This window comes from Carassius carassius, chromosome 7 (genome assembly GCF_963082965.1).
Source record: "Carassius carassius chromosome 7, fCarCar2.1, whole genome shotgun sequence".
Taxonomy (NCBI): domain Eukaryota; kingdom Metazoa; phylum Chordata; class Actinopteri; order Cypriniformes; family Cyprinidae; genus Carassius; species Carassius carassius.
This window is the reverse complement of record NC_081761.1, coordinates 33,273,582-33,298,050: the sequence shown is the minus strand read 5'-3', so window position 1 is coordinate 33,298,050 and position 24,469 is coordinate 33,273,582. Positions and strand designations below refer to the sequence as shown.

The 24,469-nt window shown below is 35.5% G+C and overlaps 2 protein-coding genes across 2 annotated transcripts; one reads left to right on the top strand and one right to left on the bottom strand.

The window, feature by feature from the left end:
* Positions 1-6,990: 6,990 nt before the first annotated feature.
* On the bottom strand, positions 6,991-11,610 carry srd5a2a (steroid-5-alpha-reductase, alpha polypeptide 2a). The gene is made up of 5 exons (XM_059553322.1): positions 11,296-11,610; positions 8,912-9,075; positions 8,693-8,794; positions 7,867-8,017; positions 6,991-7,283 (listed from the first exon to the last, which is right to left on the bottom strand). The coding sequence occupies exons 1-5, from the start codon at positions 11,568-11,570 to the stop codon at positions 7,217-7,219; spliced, it is 759 nt and encodes a 252-aa protein (XP_059409305.1). The 5' UTR covers positions 11,571-11,610; the 3' UTR covers positions 6,991-7,216.
* Positions 11,611-16,246: 4,636 nt separating this feature from the next.
* On the top strand, positions 16,247-23,927 carry LOC132143980 (presenilin-2). Its single transcript, XM_059554654.1, has 11 exons — positions 16,247-16,368; positions 18,362-18,526; positions 18,631-18,839; positions 20,259-20,400; positions 20,532-20,599; positions 20,835-21,055; positions 21,475-21,573; positions 21,742-21,792; positions 21,933-22,052; positions 22,286-22,401; positions 22,902-23,927. The coding sequence occupies exons 2-11, from the start codon at positions 18,395-18,397 to the stop codon at positions 23,055-23,057; spliced, it is 1,314 nt and encodes a 437-aa protein (XP_059410637.1). The 5' UTR covers positions 16,247-16,368; positions 18,362-18,394; the 3' UTR covers positions 23,058-23,927.
* The last annotated feature ends 542 nt before the right edge of the window (positions 23,928-24,469 follow it).

The following is a 24,469-nucleotide window of genomic DNA, read 5'->3' as shown; positions in this document are numbered from 1 at the left end:
GCATCATTTTAACCACCAATGCAATGACGCAATTATTTAGCTCACCTCTATATGCTTACGTGGGGTTGATGTCTTGTCGAGATTTTATAAACTGCTAGTTTGGTCTCCCTAGGCAAGCACAGCATACACAGCATAATAGAGCATACATATGGCCAGGGGTTCACTTCATTTCCTTGAGTTCAACTTCAGAATATGACGGGGTTTCGTTTTCAGCGGTGTCTGCACCACTAACGCCTGTTTTGTCCGTCTGCATCTTTCTTGTGATTTTAGCGCCAGTTTGCCCTCCTGCCCATTATTTACTGACATACCTTCCAGGGAGCGATTTTTTTTTTTACTCAGTAATTAATGTGTTTTAAAATGTAGCGAAGTACAATACTTCAAACAAAATATACTTAAGTAAAAGTAAAATTACAGATTAAAAAAAATACTTAAAAAAGTAGAAGTACACAAAAAAGCTACTCAATTACAGTAACGCGAGTAAATGTAATTCGTTACTTTCCACCTCTGGGATTACTTGTGGAGTAACAGTGTGTGTGAGGGCAAATTCTCATGGGAACTGCAGAGACGCTGGACTGTTTTAACAAATACAGTGTGTTTACCACACAGGCTAATTAGAGAGGAAGCCTGGTGTCGAAATGAGTGGGAATGCTGTATTGTGAAGGATATTTCAGTCCCACTTCATACAGAGAGCTCAGAAGATTGCATTTATGGAAATGTTCAACCAATGAAAATTTGGCCATTATTTTCTCACACTCGTGTAGTTTTTTTCTTCTTCCATGAAACACAAAAGTAACACTTTTTAAGGATCTTCACACAGTATCAAAGAATGATTTCAAATAGTTTTATTCTAAGAAACAAGAACTAACGTTTTCTAAATGTTCCGGAAACCAAGTTGTCAGTTTTGCATCAACTGTCAATGTACAAAAAAAGAGCTGTTTCCCATCTATCAGGGAACATTGTCAGAACTATGGAAAACATTCTGATGAGGTTCTCTCAAATGTTCTTCCAGTAACATTGATAGAATATTCATTCAAAGTCATTCATAATGTTCTTGAAACATTAGCACAAAAACTGGCTTAAATGTCAGAGCATTCATGGAATTATTTTTCCCCTGCAATTTCTTAGTTATAAATGTGTCAGGACATTTTCTGAATGTTATTACTTGATTCAGAATGTTCATAGAACATACAGAAGTAACATTTGAATAATATTTGGAATGTGATCAAATAGAATGTTCCAAGAAAAAACGTTTTAAAAACATGAAAAAACTGCAACGGAACATTAAGAAAAAAACATTTTCATATCTTAATGGAAATGTTAGCTAAATGTTATCAGAACATTTTTGCAAGCTGTTGCTCCTCCACTAGAAGTTGCAGTCAATTGAGTTTTCCAGGAATTCCTACAGTCATGCCAGTGGATCGGAACTGTGTGGAATGATCTCGCTTTTAATGTTGGAGTATCAAATCCTTCAAAAGCTTCACACCATGTCATTAGTGTCTTTAAACAGATAAAACCCAGATGCTGCACATTCCAGGCATTATAAAAGATAGTCACAGACTATAATACAAACGGCACAGTAAAACTGAATGTTCATCTTCTTCCATGTCAGGCAGACTATCATTACATTTTATTGATGTTTTGGAACATTATGCAAGCGAGCAAAATGCAGCAACACCTTGTTACACAAGAATGAGACACAGACAGAGTTCTTCTTATTATAAACGGTCAGCCATCTGTGTTCTCGGCTAGCTTTGTATCAAATCAGTGGTTTTGGCTTTGACTAAAAACTAATTCTTAGTTCATTCAACAACCTGAGACACATTATAGTCCTTTGCATAATGTATAATGCGTAATATGCTGTAAGCAGTATTTCCATCCAAATTCTTTGCTCTCTGTCCATACATTGGACAAACATTGCTCATTATTTTTAAAGGGCGTGCACTCACAAATGTGATCATGCTGCCTGGTGAATCAAACTTTAACATGAGTAAATAGCTCTCTCTGCTGGTGCTACATAGGTGTTACCATTTTTACCCAAATTTAAATCCGCCTATTTGATTAATTTTCTGTTTGGAAAAAATATCACGCTGCATATTTATTATTAATTTGTTTAACTTGATCGCGCCTATTTGAATAATAAACAGGCATTATCACCCAAAATGTATTATCCAGTCAGCATAAATGTAAAAACAATATTCATAATCATATACTATAAATAATTAAGGCAGCATTTACATTTGTAGAAAAAAAGGCCTACTCTTACCATACTAATAATAGTGGCCTTTAAAAAAATGTATTGTAGCCTAGGATTTTACAGAGATTTCATTTGTCAGGCCGCCTATTTACGTCTAAACCTGTCCAAATGGTAAACGACATATTCCTGGGTCTGAAGTGTATGACAATATTAAATAACATGTAGAGAGTAGAAAGACATGTAGAGAGACCGGGGCAAGTTGTCACTCTCCAGTAAATGGCACGGGTGAAAATAATAAACTTAAAGTGCTCTTTTGTTCGTGCACTCATTTTGTACTTAATATTCTAAAAATGGTTCTTTAGTACTTCTTAAGATAAACTTAAGATCATCAAAGTGTCCTCAAATATGAATTAAATTGCACTTTTAAAATACTATCTTAATATTAAAGTTATTAATATTAAATATTGATATTTAAAAAAAAAATTAGTTTCCACTTGCAGTACACTTGAACCATCTTTCATACAGTGACTAAACCATTTTTTTTAATACAAAGAGAGTATATGGTAAAAACATATTCATGGTGTCCAAAATAGCAGAGTTGAGTACACTTAGATGATCTTAAAGAGTAACTAAACCCTAAACCAACTTTTTTTAGTTAATGATCTATAAGAATGGGGCTTTATTAGTGCTGTTCATTGATTCGAGTAACTTTTTTGACATTTGAGTATAAAGTGTTTTAATTCTACAATATATGGTGTAAAAACGTCTGAGTGCTGCCCTCTTCAGGTTGAACGGTGGCTACTGCAGTTTTTCCAATTGGATGTTGGATGTTTTCTCAATTTTTCCTATTGGATGTTGCGGTGGCAGGTGACGTAGGCAGTTTCCAACTCACCACGCCCCTTGGTACGAGCTACCACGCCCTTGCCCTTGACAGTATAAAACCATCAAAATCACTGTAGTGAGTCAGGAGCTGGAATTGCGAGTATTGGTAACGACCAGGATAGACTAATATAGCATCTATTTAGCATAGCAATTATAAAGTTATTTAGATCTTCAAGTTAGCGTAGATTTATCTGTATTTACTACAGTGGTCAGGATGGTACGGAGGTGTGTTGCTGTTTGCTACAGCACTGCATAGTTTACCAGCAGACTTTAAAATTAAGCGCCAGTGGTTGCATGCATTTGGCTTGGAAGTCTGCAAGTTCCCGCCTAGAGCTTGAGTGTGCAAACTGCATTTTACACGGGATAGCTTCTCCAACGCAATGGAGGTGGAAATGGGCTTCTCCACAGAGCTCGCGCTGAAAAGCGACGGGGTGCGGGAGTTAATAGCGCAGTTTGAGCCAGCGGCTCGAATTGATATGAACAGACACCTCGACACCCTCCACTTCAGGTAAAAGTGGGGGAGAAAAGTCCTCTACTTCAAATGATCGCTCTGTTGCAAAGCTACTTGCGTCATTACAGTCACTCTCCATTTTAGCGTCTCTGACAGCAGCTGTCAATCAATCCGTCACTGCAGGTCTCAGGATCACGCCGCACTCGCTCAGCCCCGCCCTAGGTTCGTCCCCTCTATCTCCGCTGTGATCTGCCCACTTTTCAGCATTTTTCAAATATTGTCAGTGGGTGGAGTCAGGCTCTGAGCAGGGGTTTAGTTACACTTTAAGTTTATTTTAACAAGTACTAAATAATAATTTTTAGTATATCAAGTACAAAATTAGTGTATAATATAAAAGTGTGTAATAGAGCACTTTAAATATATAATTAAAGTGACAACTGCTAAGAACTGTCTCTTTCCCTTGTTCCACAGGACTCATGTTTGTCATCTCTTTTTATTTCTACGGACATGAGTAGGCTCCGGAGCTTTTGGCATAACTATAAAGTGCTGATTGTTATGGGCTCTGGCCTCAGGTTGGTTCACTGAGGTTGGTACTCGGTCAGATCCAGTCCACTGCTGAAGAAGAGCAGGGAGGAGTATATTCCAGAGCCGGGCATCTCTCCCTCTCCACCTCCTCTGCCCAAGAAGAGAGCGACCATAGACCAGGAGTAACCATAGATCCTGCTCAGTAAGGTGGGAAGAGTGTCATGTTAACTGTTCAAGGTATAGTTCAACCAAAACAATGAAAAGTCAATGACAATGTCATCATTTACTCTCGCCCTTTGAGACGTGGTCACTACAGCCTTGAGCTCTGGACTGTCCTTGTGATGCTGGAAGATTTTTGGAAGTGTTTCGAGGAAGAAAGTCACACGGGTTTGTAAGGAACTGAGTGAGTAAATGATGACAGAGTTCATTTTTAACTAACACTTAGACAAGTGTGTGTGTGTGTTTGTGTGTGTGTGTGTGTTGTGATCTCTCAGGTCACAATGTGTGTAGATGTTCACAGAAGAATTTGAAAAACTGCTGCTCTGTTGAGAGTGTGAGCATTTAATCTTATCTATAAAGATTACGTAAAAGCTTCTCGATAAATCAGATTTGGTCAGTGTAGAGAGTGTGATTTTTATGATGGCAATTCTCTATTTCGACAGGGGGGAAAATGCCATGACTTGCCCAAATTTGAGTTTATTATTTTTGTTTGAAGTTTTAGTAAATTAGTTTTTATTTTTATTCATTTGTATAATGTATTTGAAATTTCTATTCACTTTTATTTCAGATTTTGTTATCTTAGTACGTTAAGCTAAATGAAAAAGAAAAAAATATTGCATTTGGAACTAGCCAATTTTTATTTCAATAAGACTTTATTTCACAAGAATGTGGTTAAATTATGATAACCCTGTATCCAAAGCACTTCAAAACAAACCTTTAAATGGACTTTAGAACTGAACAGTGACCATTAGAGCCCTTCATTTCAGCCCGGACAGACTTCTTTACACCCCTACAGGCCAGGCTTTGGGCCAGTTTTAACGTTATAGTATAGCTTGGGCCTGTTTTTAGGCTTCTCCTTATTTTGATATTTAAGACATCCATCAGTTATGGGGATGAAAAAGATTTTCAGCGCTGGTGGAAACAGCACGAGACCATGTGTTTCGTTTAGTAAAGAGATATTTGAATTATTTATTAATAAACCAGGGATGTGATAAGGGCCCCGGCTGCATCCAAAAACTTAGGCAGGTGACTTAGATCTCACATCAAGCAATTACCTTTCAGGTAGCGTTTTTGCACGAAGGCACCTCATGAAACTGATTTTGGACAGGCTTCTGAGAAAGAGTAATGGTTTAATGATCTACAGCTAAATATAAAGAGCTTTGTTGATATATGATATGGATATGGAAAACGTTGATAAAAAACTTACATTTACACACAAACTGACCACCAACTGCATCTTTCAGATGCCATCTTAATTATTTTGGCTTAACTGTAACTGAATTTAATGCACAGGATTGTGGGATATCAAAGGCAGCCAAGGATACATCTATGCTGCCTTTAAAAATCATCCAGATGAAGGCATCTCAGGAGACAGGAACTGAAGCTAACACTGAATTCAGACGTGCCTTGTTGCCTTCCTACCCTGAAATGCATCCTCGGAAGGCAGCATTTTTCAGTTTTTGGATGCAGCTTGTGGCACGAGATCTGGTGAGATCCGGTGTTTCTTGCCAGATCCAACTGGTCTCCCGAGAACGTGCCGATATCCTTGCAAATAAATCTGCAGTTTACATGTTGTTTATTGCTGTATATCCTTCATTAAAATATAAATGTAATTTCATAAAGCAGTGTTTTATGAGTTAGTTTCGCAAAAATGAAGTTTTAACAATCCTGAGTCGCCATCTCCTCATTGGACGCAACTTTAGAGAGAAATGCACCTTTACGGATTACTTAATGAAAAAAGTAGTTTTTATTTTCAATTTGAATTATTTTATTTTAAAGTAGTAATTCAGAGTTTTCTATAGATATATTTCTCATTTCTATGAGGCAAGTATTTGCTGAGTTTTGGTTCATCATTGTGAAGCGCTCCTGTTCAAGACCAAGATGGTAGAAAGCGTGCCCTGTTTGTTTTCTTTATTTTACAAAAGCACATTGTTGATATTGTGTGTGCACACAAATAAAAGAGACACTTTAGAGTTCTGAATGTATTACTCTTACCTTTATGAGCAAAAATGACGGTGTATTTTAAATTGTTTCCACTTCTTGTGGGTTTGAGTCTCGGGCCGGAAATACCATGAGTTATTTGCCCTTGAGCAAGGCACCGAACCCCAAACTGCTCCCGGATGCTGCAGCATAAATGGCTTCCCACTGCTCCAGGTGTGTTTTCATGGTGTGTGTGCACTTTTGATGGGTTAAATGCAGAGCATGAATTCTGAGTATGGGTCACCATACTTGGCTGAATGTCATGTCACTTTCACTTTTCTTTTTTTACGAGGAATGCAAGTGATCACGCTGGTGCCTCCATGTCCTGCAAAACGCGCTTTAGCTTCCACTCTCCACACAAACGATTATGCGCCTAATAGTGCACATTTATCTAGGTTTAATATTTAAACTAACATTTTGATATGCTTGAACTGTTTTATATCTATAGATTTTAATTTAGGCAAGTTGTGATGATTTAAAAAAAGGCTAAATTGAGCAAACATAGGCTATCAGCTCAGTGTCTGCCGCTGGCCGCTTGGTCGTTACTTTACAAACAAAAACATACATTTAAGAAACAAAAATTTAGATTTTTTTTCTAAATTAACTTCATAAAAAAACAAAAATATAAACGAAATATAAACACTGTACCATTTCATAAAAAACTGAAATATTTTAATAGCTGAAACAGTATAAGCTGTTTAACACATAGGATAAACCTAGTGTACTAGGATATGTCCTAGTTTGTACAGATGTTCAACTCATGAGTCTTCTTTAGCATGTTTGGTTTAGGGATGTATTTAGTTCAGCTTATCTAGTCTGTGAAATGTTTCCTTGTCTGGGATGTGGGTGTGAGCAGAACTTGCAGTAACAAGATCATCACTTGCGGTTTCTTTCTTAATTAACGCAGTGTTTAATCTTGTTTCTGTGGCTGGAGATGTTGGTGTTTTTCCAAATGTCAGACTTTATTATAGCAGGAAAGGGATTACAGCCTTTCTTGATTTGGGGTAATCTTTAAATTTCTCCAAGTAATACCTGTGAAGAAAACAAGGCATTTACTTCCAAGTTCGCATGAGATAAAAACATAAACCCTCTATTATAATGTATAAAGTAACTGTGTGCTAGATGCTGGATTCTCGACCAGGCTTATAATATATAACGAAAAGAAAATAATAAGACTAATAAGAAAATAAATAAATAAATAAATAAAAACTACTAGTTCATTTCAGGTAGTTGCTAAGACAACATTTCTTATTTTTATGTAGTTTAACTTAATAAGAGTATATAAGCATAAGAAAAACTAATATAAGCGACAAAGCATGCAAAATTAAAAGTTTAACAGAAATTAAAGTAAAATCAGAACATAAAAATACAATCTAATTCAAATATAGTGTTATGTTTGAATTAGACTGCTAAAATAAAACTGTTCTAGGCAGATTTTAAAAGCTCATGCTTTTATCAGTATTTTCTGGTTTTAAGTAAATTCTGCTTATAATTAAACAATGTAATCTAAAGCAGTTATCTTTAGAAGGCAGTATTTTGGAACAGCCTTCATATCTGAGTGTGCCGATGTAAGGCCCTCAGTACATTTTGGAGAAAAGTCAAGTTGGTTCAGCACCTGTGATGGTGGTAGGCTCGAGGCCCAATGGAGCAGATAGTGAATAGAGCAAAGGAGAAAGCAGGAAAGGACCAGCTGGCCACAGCGTATCCACACCATTCAACAATCTCCCCAAAGAAGTTAGCACCAGACACCAGCTCAAACATTCCTCCTAAAGAGAACACAATGTGAATATTTAATGCAGAACTCAATTCAGGAATAAATCAATATTTTTAACGATATGCCTAAGTCATATTTCAGCTTCAAAATCTTGTTGGACAGGCTAAAAGTCACGTCTCATTTTATCCTTTCTATTCACAAATCTTTGTCTCAGTTCATGAACAACACACCACAGTTCATTGAGTTTTTTTTTTAAGACCCATAATGATTTTTTTTAATTCATTAAAAAGGTGTTTTTAAAATTATTAATGTTTATATTAATTTAATATCATATTAATTAAATCTATAACTTAGTAGATGTTATTAGTAATGTTTTTATTCATTTCATATAATAATTCTAAATTAAATTACAAATTTAGAATTAAAATGTATTATAATAAATATGTAGTCATAATTATAACATTCTAACTCTAAAAAGTGTGCTAATTAACTTCTTATTTTTATAGTGTAATTATTCCTAAATCAATTTGAAAAATGTGTAAATAAAAATTTTACATTAATTACATTTATATTTGTTAAAATTAACATTTATTAAAATCTAATGACTATGTGGTCAAGTTATAATTTATATTAATTATTAACTTTTCCCCCCAACATCATTTTCCATAAATCCATTTGACCGAAGAATTTAACAACACAACTGAGCTCATCACAATCAAACACTGACCTCTAGGGATTTTATAGCTGACCTCTCCTGGTTTCCTCAGGTTTCGTAAAATATAGTCGCTGTGGATATTGATGGCCATTCCAATGAAAAACATCAACAAACCTGGAAGGGACATTCATTTCAGCTGAGTGTTTTACAGCCGCATTCACTGACTCCATTCAAATGAATCATGTAGTTCATCAAAAGGATCTGAGGCTGTATCAGCAGCATGTACAGTACCAGTGATGAGACGTGTGTCTCTGTGCCATTCGCTGTGGTACTGAGAGCAGTGGAGCATGTAGTGACCCTGCAGAAATCCGTTCACAGAGCAGAAGCTCACTGCACTCACCACAATGTGCAGAGGAGACGGCCTGCCTTTAGTCAGCAAGGAGTACACAAAAGTCCTGCAGGAGCCACAGAGGCATTTGTAAAAATCATTTTAAAGGTGAAAATGCTATGGTAAAAAGGAGAATGGGTTGATGGCATGGTTCCCTTACTATAAGGGGAAAAACTGTACACTTCATAATCCCATGATTTTACAGAAAAATACTGTTAAGTTGAAAGTTTTTGAAGGTGAAAAAGAGTCATCTTATGATTTACAATAAAAATCATGTAAAACAATTCTCTGTGTGATAGCTTTTTTCCCTCTTATTTTCTGTAATGAATGTTTACTGCATTATTTTAGTGTCGTGTTTATTTGTGACACCGTGTGTAGCCTTTTGTCTGTTATAAATGTGGAAATGAGAGCACATGGTGATCCGTGTACATTATAATTATTTTTTATGAAGAACAATAAGGGCAGTTTACTCAAAGAAGGCTGCTTGTTTCTTTGAGTTGTATCAGATATGTTTCCTGCTTTGTAATATGCTCTTGTTTAATGCGTTTTGTTTTTCTCAGCTTAGTTTGTCTCCTTCACCTTTTACCGTGTAACTGCATGGAAGAGAGAACAATTAGGTCAACTCATATTTTCGCTTTTCATTACCACTGTTTTTGGTGCTTGTCATTGTATGTTAAAGGTAAGCCTAAAACACTATAGTACTTCAGTAGGTCGGTGTTTTATCATTATAGCAATTATTGAAATATACACTTTTGTTTGTTTATTCGTTTACGGTACATTTAAGCTCAATCTGTAAAACTTCAAATGTTGTGGTAAAGACCTGGCAACCACAGTTTTCTCAGTTGCACAGTTGCAGTTTTGTTTGTGGCAGGATGTTTATTTCAAGGAAAAGTGTTAGCTGCTTTTTGAGTCAACAAATCGCTGTATTCTTTCTTACGCTACATCACCACAGACTTACAGGTGCATCTCAATAAATTGAATGTCGTGGAAAAGTTCATTTATTTCAGTAATTCAACTCAAATTGTGAAACTAGAGTTGAATTACTGAAATAAATGCACTTTTCCACGACATTCTAATTTACTGAGATGCACCTGTACAGGATATGTGTGCAGTAAATGTCATGTTTTGATTAGAGATTTCATTTGATAAGCTTGCAACATGGTGGTGGCATTTCCGAAAACAAGATTTTTCATCAGAAATGTGGCTAAAAATAGAATTGAAATCTAAGCAACCTGACAATTAAGCAGTCAAAGTTACATTCTGTCCCAGAGTCTGGCAAGTCAGTTCACTCTTCAGCCATTATGGTAATTCCCCCAGGCTGTTTTATTATTGTTTTTTTTTTTTTTCATGTAGGCAGTAAGCATGCAAGCACAGTCCTGTTTAATTGAATTGGGCAAACTTGAATTATGTCTACATTGACATATATATCAAAATAAAATTATGCATTTTTAGAAAGAAGTACGAGCCTTGACCATGTTACCAGTTCCTCCTACAAAAAAGCAATACACAAAAATAAACCTAAAGAAAATAGTGTTCTGTTCCATACACACTCATTTCTATGATTCACTCCATATGTAAATATGGTTGCCATTCCTGAAATGTACAGTGTACATGGAAGAAGTGAAGAAGCCTTCTGACTTAATATCTTCCCGGGTGTGGTTAAAAAAGATTTTTCCATCAAGAAGATATGCTACTTCTGCCTGAACTCAGCTATTTAGAAAACTGTTTAAATCTCGTTACCTTGCTAAACTTCAATATTTAGCCTACTTTCATTAAATACCTTTAGACATCCAAAGAACAAATTGCATTTGTGCAGGTCATCATTGCTTTTTTATTCACCCATTTTTCCAAGTTTACAAGTTAAGACTAAAACAAGATATTTTAAACATAGTCACTGAATATGGAAAATCTTAGCTCAAGTGTGAACGCAAACAACAATTAATACAAACAGCTATTTACTATATTATAAAAATCAGCTTAAACAAGGTGTCAGCCTCACAAAATAAATAATAATAAAATTTTATATATATATATATATATATATATATATATATATATATAAAATGTTTTGCATATTGAATATAAGATTGTCACCCATTATACTTTTAGTATAATTATCAGTACATTATGCACTACTTACTTCCCTATTGCAAAACAAAAAAACCACAAGAACAAAACAGTGTTTAGTGTGATACAGCTCTCTCAAACATTCTTAGAAAAGTTCCTTGCCAGTGTGCTTGATATGCTATTGTTGGCATTAATGCATTAATTAAAGCACTGAAGTTACCTCTGAAAGTAGTGCAAGCAAAAGGTCCAGAGCAGTAAATGTCTTCCTATCCCCGGCAAACTTTCTGTCATCAAAAACAACAGCACAGGAACAAGGAATGATGGAAGTTCCTGAATGAACCATCCTGCCTTGGCTGGGACCATCATCCCGGGGGATTTTGTGTCCACATAACGTCCATATGGCATGTGCGTGGTAATTTGCCGCAGGAGGTAAAGCACTCCACCAACTACAAATGTCCAACTACAATAGTGAACAGTGTTTTCCTGGCAAAGCATCGCTGTCTCTCTCTGTTTCTCAATTCTCGACTGCAGTGTTCCCTTCTCACCTATAGTGAAAAAGAAACCACCCTTGTGTAAAACCCTTGGGTTCCTCCCAGCAGTTTTTATTGGCTCTCAATGTGCATGAATGATAAGGTCCATCCTAAGTAAGGGGACCCTAGGTGTCCCATCACAGCATTTACACATTGGGACCCTGTGATTTTTCCCTAAAATTCTCCTGAATCTTTCAAACAACTTCTGAAACGAAACAAAAAAATAATTGGCCTGAATATGTTGTTGCCATGCAGGGTGCTCTGGGTGTTTGCCAAGGTTTTCTAGACTTCCTTACTGAATTTAGTCCACATAAATTGTCAGGGTAAATGTCAGAACAGCGTTTATAAAATATCTTTTTAATCTCTCTCTCTCTTTCTTTTTTTTTCTTGCCAGAAGGTAATCAGACTCTAATGACCATTTAGAACAAATTGAAAATAATTTTTTTTTTTTAAATAATTTTCATGTCCCAGATCATAAAATGGTAAAAAAAAAAAAAAAATGATATACTACAATTACTACTAATTATTATTATAAACAATTATTTATAATAAACACTGGTAAATGTAAAATATAAAATGTAATCAAATGCATTGTAAGAGCATAAAATCTTAGAAACTGATTTAACAATATATTTTAAGGTGTAATTTCATTTATTTAATTTTAAAATCTATGAATGTGAAATATTTTCACAGCACCTGGTAGTTTGTGGATATTATACCACATAACCTACGACCTTGTTCTCATTGGTATTGAACATATAGTATCATTCAGGGACTAACTGTAATTACTAGGGCCAAATAATTAGGGATACCAAATTTTGATTACACTAAAATAAATGATTCCTCACCCAATTATCTCTCTCTCTCTCTCTCTCTAATAGTTGTATTTCATATGATTAATATAATAAAAGAATGACAGGGTAAAAAGTAACCAGAAAAACAAATGCTCATAAAAATACACTGCTGGATAAAGAACCACAGAATTTTCTTTCTTAACCAATTAATTTGCTTTAAGTGCTTCACAAACAAATGTACAAATAAATAAAGATTATGTACTTTTTGTATATAAAATGTACCATATGAAATCATAGGATTAGGACTGGCTATGCATAGGGCCCGGAATCTTGTGCAGCGCCCCTGTTTGCAAATGTTTGTTTATGAAGTAAATATTTACCATGCAAAATGTAAAAGTTTACAACATATTTAAACATTTTGCTTTTGTGTGTGTGTAAGAACATATAACATATTTTAAAGATAAAGTAAATAATGATTTGTCGACGTGAAATGCGGTCGGGTGACGGGTGACGAAAGATGTAGACGCTTGTGCACAGGCTTTTAATGATCACTGTTCTGTGTTGTTGGACAAAGTGGCACCTTTTAAAACTAGAGAAATTGAATCTGTTAATACATCACCGTGGATGAATGATGCCATTCGTAGCTTAAGGCGTGTTTGCAAATGTTGACTGCAATCGCTTTTTGTTTCATTTTGTGGACAAGGTTAGAGCTGTCAGGGCAGGCTTGGTTACATCAGCTAACCATCACATAGTTAAAGATCATAGACCTCCAATATTGGACTCTTTCTGCCCTATTACCCTGAATGACATCATTGAATTAGTGGGCTCGATGAGGCCATCTCAAAGCCCTGTTGATATTTTACCTACTACTTTACTTTTAAAATCCATAAATCATCTTGGCCCATGTTTGGTTTCAATTTTAAACCTATCTCTTCATTCGGGCCAGGTTCCTAGCTGCTTTAAGCATGCTGTTGTTCAGCCTATCCTGAAAAAGAACAATCTTGATGCAGCTTCATTTAAAAACTACAGGCCTATTTCTAAGTTGCCCTTTCTTTCTAAAATTTTAGAAAAGGTTGTTGTGAAGCAGCTAAATAATGTTTTGGATTCCCATAATATCTTTGATAAGTTTCAGTCTGGTTTCCGTAAAAATCATTCAACTGCGACTGCCCTCCTTAGGGTTTCAAATGATATTTTGATGGCTGCTGATGGGGGTAAATGCTCTGTGCTGGTTCTATTAGATCTTAGTGCGGCGTTTGATACCGTGGATCACTGCACTATGATTGATAGACTGAAAACAACTGTGGGCATTACTGGATCAGCTCTGGATTGGTTTTCCTCCTATCTTTCAGACAGGAGTTTCTCTGTGTCCGAACACATATGTCAGACTCTGCTCCTTTGTCTTGTGGTGTGCCCCAGGGTTCTGTGCTTGGCCCTCTGCTGTTTAGCCTGTATATGCTACCTCTTGGGAAGATTATTGGTAGTTTTGGAGAAATATCATATCATTGTTTTGCTGATGATATTCAATTATATTTATCTTTTAGCCCTGATAGGTTGGACAAACTGTCCTTGTTGCACAATTGCTTAGCCTCCATTAAAAATTGGATGGCAGATAATTTTCTGCAACTAAATCCAGACAAAACTGAGGTGCTGATTTTTGCACCAGATAACATTATTCCTAGGATTAGGCAGGCAATTGGGGCTCTATCATCTTCGGACTGTAATGTTGTGCGAAATTTGGGTGTAATTTTTTATAAATCTATGGGTTTTAGCAGTCATGTAAAATCTGTGGTTCGTTCCTGTTTTTTCCACCTCAGGAACATCGCTAAGATTGGATCTGTGGTTTCTAAAAAAAAGAGATGGAGATGCTTATTCACGCTTTTATTTCTTCTCGTCTTGACTTTTGCAATGTACTGTACTCTTGTTTAAACAAATCCTCTATGGACAAGTGGCAAGTGGTACAGAATGCAGCTGCAAGACTTTTGAATAAGAAAAAACAGAAGAACACATATTACACCTATACTTAAGGCTCTACATTGGCTTCCAATCAGTTTTAGAGTACAGTTTAAAATTGTAACCATTACTTACAGAGCCTTGCATGATCAAGCTCCCTCTTATATCAAGGATATACTGCATGTATACACTTCAGGTCGCTCTTTGAGGTCTTCTGGTCAAGACCTTTTAACTGTCCCTAGAACACGTCGTAAAACAAGAGTTGACCGAGCCTTTTGTGTGGTGGCTCCAAGGCTCTGGAACTTCCTTTCATTAGCCTTGAGAGTTATGGATTCAGTGGAAGCGTTTAAAAAATGCCTTAACCCTCTGGGCTTCTTCGTAAATGGGTCACACTTAGCTTCCTCCCGCCCGAAAACGGGCGAAGCCTTAAAATTGTACTTTACTTTTTCCCAGGATAACCATTCAAATATATTTTTGTTCTATAATGTTTTCTGATTATTATTTAGAATTTTTAGATTTTTTTTATGATACTTTGCATTAATTATATAATTTTTATGAGCTATTTTTTCCATTAGAATTAATATATCATTTTTTATTTTATATTTATTTTTAAAAAAAAATTCAATAAATGCAGCATTTCACATCAAAATAGAGTGCCAGCCTAAAAAAAAAATGTTCCAGGAGAAGAACTTCATCTAGTGGCTTTAAAAAATAGCCACTTTTGTGTAATGTCCTGTACCAGCCTGTAGGCTGTCTATAGCTTCCTATATATCCTATGTAGAAAGGCTATTTGATTCCTTTTGTTGTTTTAGACATGATTTCTCTATCTTATTCGTTTTTTTTATTTAGATATACATTTAGATATTCTAAAAGATGATTACTTTATTTTCTTAACAAAAATGTTTAGATAAGTATCAGGTTTTGCATTATGATTACAATCAAACTATAGCATTTGGTTAGAAAGGGAACACAATGTGTGTGTGTGTGTGTGTGTGTGTGTGTGTATGTGTGAGTGAATGTGTGTGTGTGTGTGTTGCATTTGAGCGAGAGTCTCTTTTTGTATTTTTTATTTATTTATTTTTGCATATTCTCAAAATTTGCTGTTGCAGTCTTACCAGTCTCTCTCTCTTTCTCTCTCTCTCTCTCTCTCTCTCTCTCTCTCTCTCTCTCTGTGTGTGTGTGTGTGTGTGTGTGTGCATTTGAGCAAGTTTTTTTTTTTCATTTATTGATTTTATGTGGAATATTCTACAAATTTGCTGTTGCAGTCGCCAGTTTATCTGTGTATGTGTGTGTGTGTTTGTGTGCGTGGGTGTGTGTGTGTGGGGGGGGGGGGGATCTTATTTGCACTCTTGATGTTCTAGAGTGTCACCCCTTCATTGCTGTACACTTTTTTTCAGCACAGTTGCTGATCTGTAGCTTGTACCACCAAAAGTTTCTCTGAGTTTTCCTATTTTTTCGTATTTCCCATTCATTTCCTATGTCGCCCGTTTTCGGGCGGGAGGAAGCTAAGTGTGACTTTTTTTTTACGACCCTTTAACATATCAGAATCATCTCCTTGATTTTTTTGTGTGTTCATATAGGTAATACAACAAAAGTCACCAAGTTTCATACCCATCCGATGAAGCAAAAAAATTAAACATTTAAAAACGTTCAAGTTTTCGCCCGTTTTCGGGCGAAGAAGCCCAGAGGGTTAAGACGCATCTTTTTAGACAAGCATTTAATTAGCAATATGGTTTTGTATGTTTTTGTGTATTTGTGTATACTTGTATGTTATGTGCATGAGTATATCTGTTAAGTGTATATTTTAATTAATTTTGTGAAGCACTTTGTGACTCTTTTGTCTCTGAAAAGTGCTATAGAAATAAAGCTTACTTACTTACGTCACGCGCTCGAGCGTCACGTGGCGCTCAGCTGATCGTCATCATCACTTCCTCGTTGGAGTTCGCGATGTTTTGACGGAGTCCTGCTGCAGATCTCGCTCCTGGATCGTCATTCATGTAAACACGGTCACATCTGAAGGTATTTATCTTAGTCTTCTCATCTGTGAACGTTACTTTAGACGTTTTCCAGACACATAGGAGATGCTGGACAGTCATGGATCATGATAAATGTTTTGATCTGGGTTTTGTGGAACATTATTGAAATATGACAGTATTATGAGTAAGAGCAGGGGTGTATTACACTCATTATAATTGCAGGAAAACTTTCCTATTTGTCCCAGAGATGATTATTATTTTATAAACATAATCGTTTTTTTGTGTTTTAATCTAATCCACTTACAGAGGAACCGTGGTACTATTATTATACAATGTCAGATAGTAATATCTCATATTAAAATGTGAAATGTAAGTGTATATGGAAATGTAACCTACACAGGTGGATGCTATGAATTGATTTTCTTCTGACAGTATTATAAAAGTGTTCACACTGAAGGTCCAGTCTATAATATTTTATCACTAGAGAAACATGATATCTCAGCACCATATCAGTTACAGTTTACTTGTTTCTACAGCAGATTTCACAACAGTATTTGCTCTTTTTTTAATGAGATTATCATTTCAGTCATTGATCAGTTATCGGCCATAACATTAAAATAATTATTAGTGCATGCATCACTAAAAAGCATGTTGAAACAGTTCAGTGCCCATCAAAAAAATGTAACAAGCGCTTATAGTTTCAGCCTCTAGTATTAATTGATTTAGGCAGATACAGATAATAATAAAAGTGCTATGACTGGCATATACAGAAATTGTCGGTAATATATATCATGCATTGTGTAAGGAAAACTTTCCCTCCATTTTATCTATTTTAGATGACTTTTTATGCTTTTATTGTCCTCTTTAAATAGTTTCCAGTTTTTTCTCAGAAGTTTAATGGATTTTTTTTTTACTTTTTAAAATGTTTTTAGTAATCACATTCAATAATAAAATTGTTCTTATCACGTTGCTGTGTAACTGATCAGCATTTATATATATATATATATATATATATATATATATATATATATATATATATATATATATATATATATATGCAGGGTGCGATTTGTGAAAAAAACAGAGGGGGAGATGTTTTGAAACATTTTAATTCATAAAAATAAATAATGAGAACATGAACAAGATGACGTCATGTGCTAATTAGCATATTTATGACGTAAGTGCGACGCATTGTATTGCCTCCCTATGCTCACATACTGCAATTTAATTTAGCCATTTAAATTCTCAATAAAACTGTTTTTACTATATTTTCATGTTTCTGTTGTCAGAAAACGAAATGAATATTATAATGACTGAAACGCGGTCCATTAAGACTACATAACCAGCTCTCAAACATTAATCTCGCAAGTGTTGATAGGCTTTTACTCGTGAGGTGTAACCAATCAGATAGCGCCGTGGGCGGGACATTGAGCAAGTCTACAGAGTGGTGAATACAGAGAGACTGCCAAAAAGTAGCGCATTTTAAAATAAAATTTACTTTAATCAAACCACGGATCCGTGATAAGTTTTGTGATCCGTCTCGCCACTAGTGTATGATCACTTTGAGGGGGGATAAATTTACTTAAATTAATTTAAAAATAATTAAGCAGAGGCAGGGATACATTGACCAGAAAGGGGGAAATCCCACGCAACCCCCCCCCCCCCCCCCAGCAAATCGCACCCTGTATATATTACAATATTTAGTAGATTTCTTAATATTTATGTATTTCCTGTAATGCCATTTTTTTGTTAAATGCAGTGAAATGAAGGCTTTTTTTTACACTTACTAAACACAATCATATTTATGGATAAATATAACCATGCATAATAATTAACAGCAGTATTTACTTGCATATATTCTTATTACACCATTTTAAAGAATGTAAAATGTTGCACAGAGACATCCATGATCAGTGTTGAGTGGTGATGCAAATGAATTATTGAGCAAACTCTCAATAATTTGACATATGTAAGCTACTATATGGTTTTCCATCATGCTTTTTGCTAAAGGCTGCATTTATATTTATATATTGCAGCTCTGGGCATTTGGCTTCTGTCACCTCCTCTTCATGAATACCTCGGACAGTGAAGAGGACTCTTACAACGAGAGGTCCGCTCTGGTCCAGTGCGAAAGCCCAACCCTCCCCTCGTACAACCAAGATCATGATATGTCTCTGCCCCAGGAAACAGACACCAAACGGGTAAGTGGACATGAATTCTCCTTCCTCTCTTTTGAAAGAACTAAGCTTGACGTGTCTGCATCCACCAATCCCATTTTTCTCGTCCTCACCTGTGATTTCTGCAGCGGAGGCCGGTCAGCTCTGGCTTGGACGAGCCAGGGCCAGTGGAGCGAGAGCGAGCATCCACTCCTGACGGAGAGGAAGAGGAGTTGACCCTCAAATACGGCGCTAAGCACGTCATCATGCTCTTCATCCCTGTCACGCTCTGCATGGTGGTGGTGGTGGCAACAATCAAGTCTGTCAGTTTCTACACGGAGAAGAGCTCACAGCGGCTGTACGGCTTCGTTACCTCATTACAACTTTAAACATTAACATTAAAAGAATTGTTGTTGAGCACTAACTATATAAATATATATATACTACCGTTCAAAAGTTTGGGATCAGAACGATTTTTAATACTTTTTAAGAAAAGTATTTTTATTTATATAATATATCTATGTCTTCTGCTCATCAAGGCTGCATTTATTTGATTAAAAATACAGGGGAAAAAACTGTATATTGTGAAATATTATTATGATGTAAAATAACATTTTACAATTTAATATACATTCAGAACTAATTTATTCCTGTGATCAAAGCTGAATTTTCAGCATCATTACTATAGTTTTCAGTGTCACATGATCCTTCAGAAATCATTCTCATATGCTGATTTATTATCAGTGCTGGAAACTGTTGTGCTGCTTAATATTTATTTGGACCCTGTGATACTTTTTTTCAGAGTTCTTGGATGGATAAAAAGATAAAAAAGAAGAGCATTTATTTAGAATAGAAATCATTTCTAACAATATAAACTACAGTTTACAATTTTGGGTCAGGAAACTTTTTTTTTTGAAAGAAATTTAAACTTTTATTCAGCTTATTTTTAAATTGATAAGAAGTGATAAATATTTATATTGCTAGAAAATATTTATATTTTGAATAAATGCTGTTCATTTAAACTTTTTGTTCATCAAAGAATCCTGAAAAAAAGTATTGCATTTTCAAAAAAAATATTTGGCAGCACAACTGCTGCCAGCATTGATAAATCTAATAATAAATCAGCTTATTAGAATCATGTGACACTGAGGACTGGAGTAATGGCTGAAGGAAATTCAGCGCTGCATCACAGAAATAAATGATATTTTAAAGTATATTAAAATAGAATCCATTATTTTATATTGTAATAACATTTTGCAAGATTACTGTTTTTTTCCTGTATTTTTCATCAAATAAATGCAGCCTTGAGGAGCAGAAGAGACTTATTGATCCCAAACATTAATTATATAGATATACATATATATATGGATTATATATCTATAATCAGTCTTTATAAAAAGTTAAAAATCAGTCTTTAATTGTTCTGTTTTACTACCGCCTTTGGAAAAAAAAACTTAATGTTATTTTTATTTTAAATATTATGTTTTCAATATCACAATTTTTCACATTTTTTAAATGTAAAGAAAACAAATATTTTTTATTTTCCTTCATTTACCTTTTTGTTTTTCATTGTTTTTAATATAATTTTCTTCAGTATTATAAAATGTGAAGAATTTGCTTTCCATAATATTGTTATCATATTGCTATGCTATGTAGGATGTGTCACAAAAAGAAACAGCCAACAGATTTGAGGGTGAATGAATGATGACAGTGTTTTCTTATTTGAATCAATCCTTTACAAAGAAGCAAAAACGTATGGTTTGTGTGTATTTTGCAGCATCTACACTCCGTTCGAAGAAGACCCGAACTCCGTCGGTCAGAGGCTCTTGAATTCTTTCCTCAACACCATCGTCATGATCAGTGTGATTGTGGTCATGACGATAATACTGGTGGTGCTTTATAAGTATCGCTGCTATAAAGTGAGATCCGCTTTATTACTACAACACTATAGCATTCTGTGGTTTTGACTGGGACTTTATGATTATAACACTATAACTAAACTGCTCCCGTCTTGTTGTAAAAATCCTTGCTGGTGTTTTTCTGTGTGCAGTTCATTCACGGCTGGCTGATTCTGTCTTCGTTGATGTTGCTCTTCTGGTTCAGCTTCATGTATCTGGGGTGAGATTCTGCAGAGCTTCGCTTTCTTGTGATACTGCTACTGCATGTAACTGAATCTCATACAGGAGGAGGACATGTCAGTGCTGGATGATATAGCTGAAATCATGAGAATTTCATGCTTTTAGCCTTTCGAGAAGACCTCATGATTGTTTCAGTAGATTCAGTCATCTATATTTCAAATTTAGTTTGTTATATATAAGTAGCTCCTTACTTTGTCAAACCCTTTCCTTTCCAGTGAGGTGTTCAAGACATATAATGTGGCTATGGACTACCCAACGTTAGTGATGATCATCTGGAATTTCGGTGTGGTGGGAATGATCTGTATTCACTGGAAAGGGCCTTTGCGGCTGCAGCAGGCGTACCTCATCGTCATCAGCGCCCTCATGGCCCTCATCTTCATCAAATACCTGCCCGAATGGTCAGCATGGGTCATACTGGGAGCCATCTCCATATATGGTATGGTGCCTGGAGATTGATTGACAGACCACAAACCCTTCTGCATTTGTGTCTCTGCATCACTTCCTATATGGTGACTCTCACTCACATTTAAAATAAGGATTGCTGTTTCTTTAAGGGGTTAATAATCAGGCCAAACATTTTATCTGTAGTCACCGTTGTTCCAAATTTCTATGACTTTCTTTCTTATGTGGAACATGAAATAATTCTGGGAAGAATGTTGCCAACAGTTTAAGTTCCCATTGACTTCCATTGTATTTTTTACAAGACATTTCTCAAAATATATGATTTTAAGATTTGCAGAAGAAAGAAACGTTTTGCACTGTCATGAGTAAATTATGACAGGATTTTAATTTTTGATAGGACTATCCCTTTAATTTGTTTATAATGTTAAAATTTTGTGTGTTTTTATTTTCCAGATCTGATAGCGGTGCTTTGTCCGAAAGGCCCGTTGAGGATGCTGGTAGAGACGGCGCAAGAAAGAAACGAGCCAATTTTCCCTGCGCTCATATATTCATGTAAGTCTTAAAAAATGCATCCAAGAACATACAGCATGCGTACTCTCAACAGCTGGGATTGTCTAAAAATTACACTAGTTTGCATCACCACTTTTGTAATCAGCTAGTTTAACCACTTTAAGATCAGTCAAGATGGGTCATGTACTAATAAAAGTTTCTCTTCCTCAGCTGCCATGGTTTGGATGGTTGGTATGGCTGATTCTAGTAATCCAGATTCCGGTGAGTTCTTTACTATCATCTACAAGCACTTATATTTTAGTACTTTTTTTCCCCATGTCAATGAAATGCACTGTGTGGAAAATGGAATCTAGTTCCCTGTAACCTAGATATTGGTGATTAAGCTGTTGTTGTCCTCTCAGCTGATGGAAGGCAGCGGAATGAGGGCGGAGCTCGAGCACAGGAAGAGGAGGAGTCAGATGATGATGCGGCTCATGGAGGGAGGCGGGGGTATTCAGCAGAAGAGGACCTCGAGGAAGACCGTAAGTGGTTCCTGTGACTACAGTCTCAGTGTCATACAGGTCATGTTCTCGCTTACTGTACTTCACTTATAAAGCATGTAATTTAAGGCTCATATGTAGTAAATATCCAGTCACAATGAGATGAACTAGTTTAAAATGCCTCAGGCAATTAAAGAAAACTTAACAAACAGGTTTGACTATTTTATTCTAGTGTCAAATGCTGAAATGCCTCTTGGTTGACTTCTGTCTCACAGGAGGGGTGAAGCTGGGTCTTGGTGATTTCATCTTCTACAGTGTCCTGGTAGGAAAGGCGGCCGCCACCGGAGGAGACTGGAACACCACACTGGCCTGTTTCGTGGCCATTCTCATTGTGAGTGTTTTATTTAGCCTTTAAAGGGTTAGTTCACCCAAAAATGGAAATTAGCCCATAAATGACTTACCTTCAAGGCATCCTTGGTGTATATGACTTTTCTCTTTCAGACGAATCCAGTCGGCATTATATTAAAAAGTGTCTTTGATCTTTCAAGCTGTTTAATGCCACAATGTGTTGCATGCATCAGTCCAAAAGCAGATAAATAAAAAGCGCCCATCCATATAAAAAAAGTGTCTCACACAGCTCCGGGGGGTCCTCCTGTAGCGAATTGATTTTTTTTTTTTTCATATTTATATTTCATTCAGTACTAAAGATATTGCTAATAATCATTTAATTAAACATTGACTGTTGTAAACAATAATTGTTTGCTATTTTTAATGCTATCTACTGCATGTTGAATTTTCCAAATGAGTGGATGATGCCTCAGTGGGGCAGGTTTTGGAGCAGAGCCAAAGAGTTTAATTTTGTTTAATTTTAATATTGTGGTTGTTTTGCAGGGACTGTGTCTGACTCTCCTCCTGCTGGCTATTTTCAAGAAGGCTCTGCCGGCTCTTCCCATCTCCATCACCTTCGGCCTGGTCTTCTACTTCTCCACAGACAATCTGGTACGGCCCTTCATGGACAGCCTGGCAGCCCACCAATACTACATCTGACAGAAAGCCACTGACACATAAAGGACTTCATCAGAATACAGGTGTTGCATTTCACTGGAATTCAAACCTTTTTGTTTCTTATGAATCTGAGCAGGTTTCTGATACGATATGCTCTAGGTGAGTGAATGAAGGTGTAAAATGTATCAAAACAAGCAGTTCTGAGTTGTCATGCATCTTTGCATTGGCATTTTGGTTTTTATTGAGAAGCTGCACATCGGCTCTTTAAAATATAAAGTAGTTTTACTATTTATTTTGTACTTACTGAGAAGGTAAATGACTTTGCAGTGTGACCTGCATCCCGAAAAGTGTCAGTGAAGGGTCTTTTTTCATAAATAACGACTTGTGAAGTGATGAAAAGACTGCTGCTAGTTTCAGTGGTGAGACAGAAGCCTGTATATGTGAGTGCTGTAGGCTTGCCATTGGTTACAGCATAATAAACAAATCACACAAATGCATACTTTCATTTTTAGAATCACATATATTCTGTTAAATATAGGATGTGATCCTAATTCAACATATCTGTTGGACGTACATAGGGCTGGGTGATATATTTAATATTCAGAATAATTTTGCTGGTGAAATCAGAATTTTATCACATTTACAATGTTGCATTTTAGTTGCAGAACATTGTTCTAAAACAAGCTAGAAACCAAACCTAAAATTAAACATGTTAACATTTTATAGATGTCTAAAACTGAAATCTCGAGAAGTTAGACTTTTTTACAAAGACATAAATGTTTTACACAACAGAAATAAAAATGGTAGGTTCTTTATAATTAGCCATTTTACTACGAATACAAAACCAGACCAAACTGCAGAATGTTTTGATGAGTTTTAGTGAAAATACAAGTGTGATGAAGAAAGAGTATGAAAGTGTTAATGCGGAGATGTTTTAATAGTCTCTCTTAAAAATATTCAGTGATTATCCCTGCATGACATTTTTATGTTATTTTTTATAAAAAATATGTTAGTAACTTTACAATAATGCGTTAAATAGCAATGAGCAATACATGTGGTGTAGAATTTTTGTTTTTTTGCTGTAATCATTAATTAATAAAAATACAATGTAAGTTCATGTCAACTCAGATCTATTAATTAATATGAGCAAAGGCAACTTTTGATTTTAATAATGTATCAGTAAATGTTTAACATTTTTTCTTTTTTAGTTTGTCAACTAATGCTAACAAATCATATTCTAAAGTGTCACCCAAATATATAAATACCAAGATATAAAAAGAATCATATCAAATGGCTTTAAAATATAATTGTAAAAATTATATTTAATATTTTCTAAGCTGTATCACCCAGCCCTAGTCCTGGAAAGACATAGAAAAGTCATGGTCACTGATGTAATTTTTTTGTGTGTTTTAAGATTTATAAGTCTATGGTTTACATTTGATCTACAAACTCTT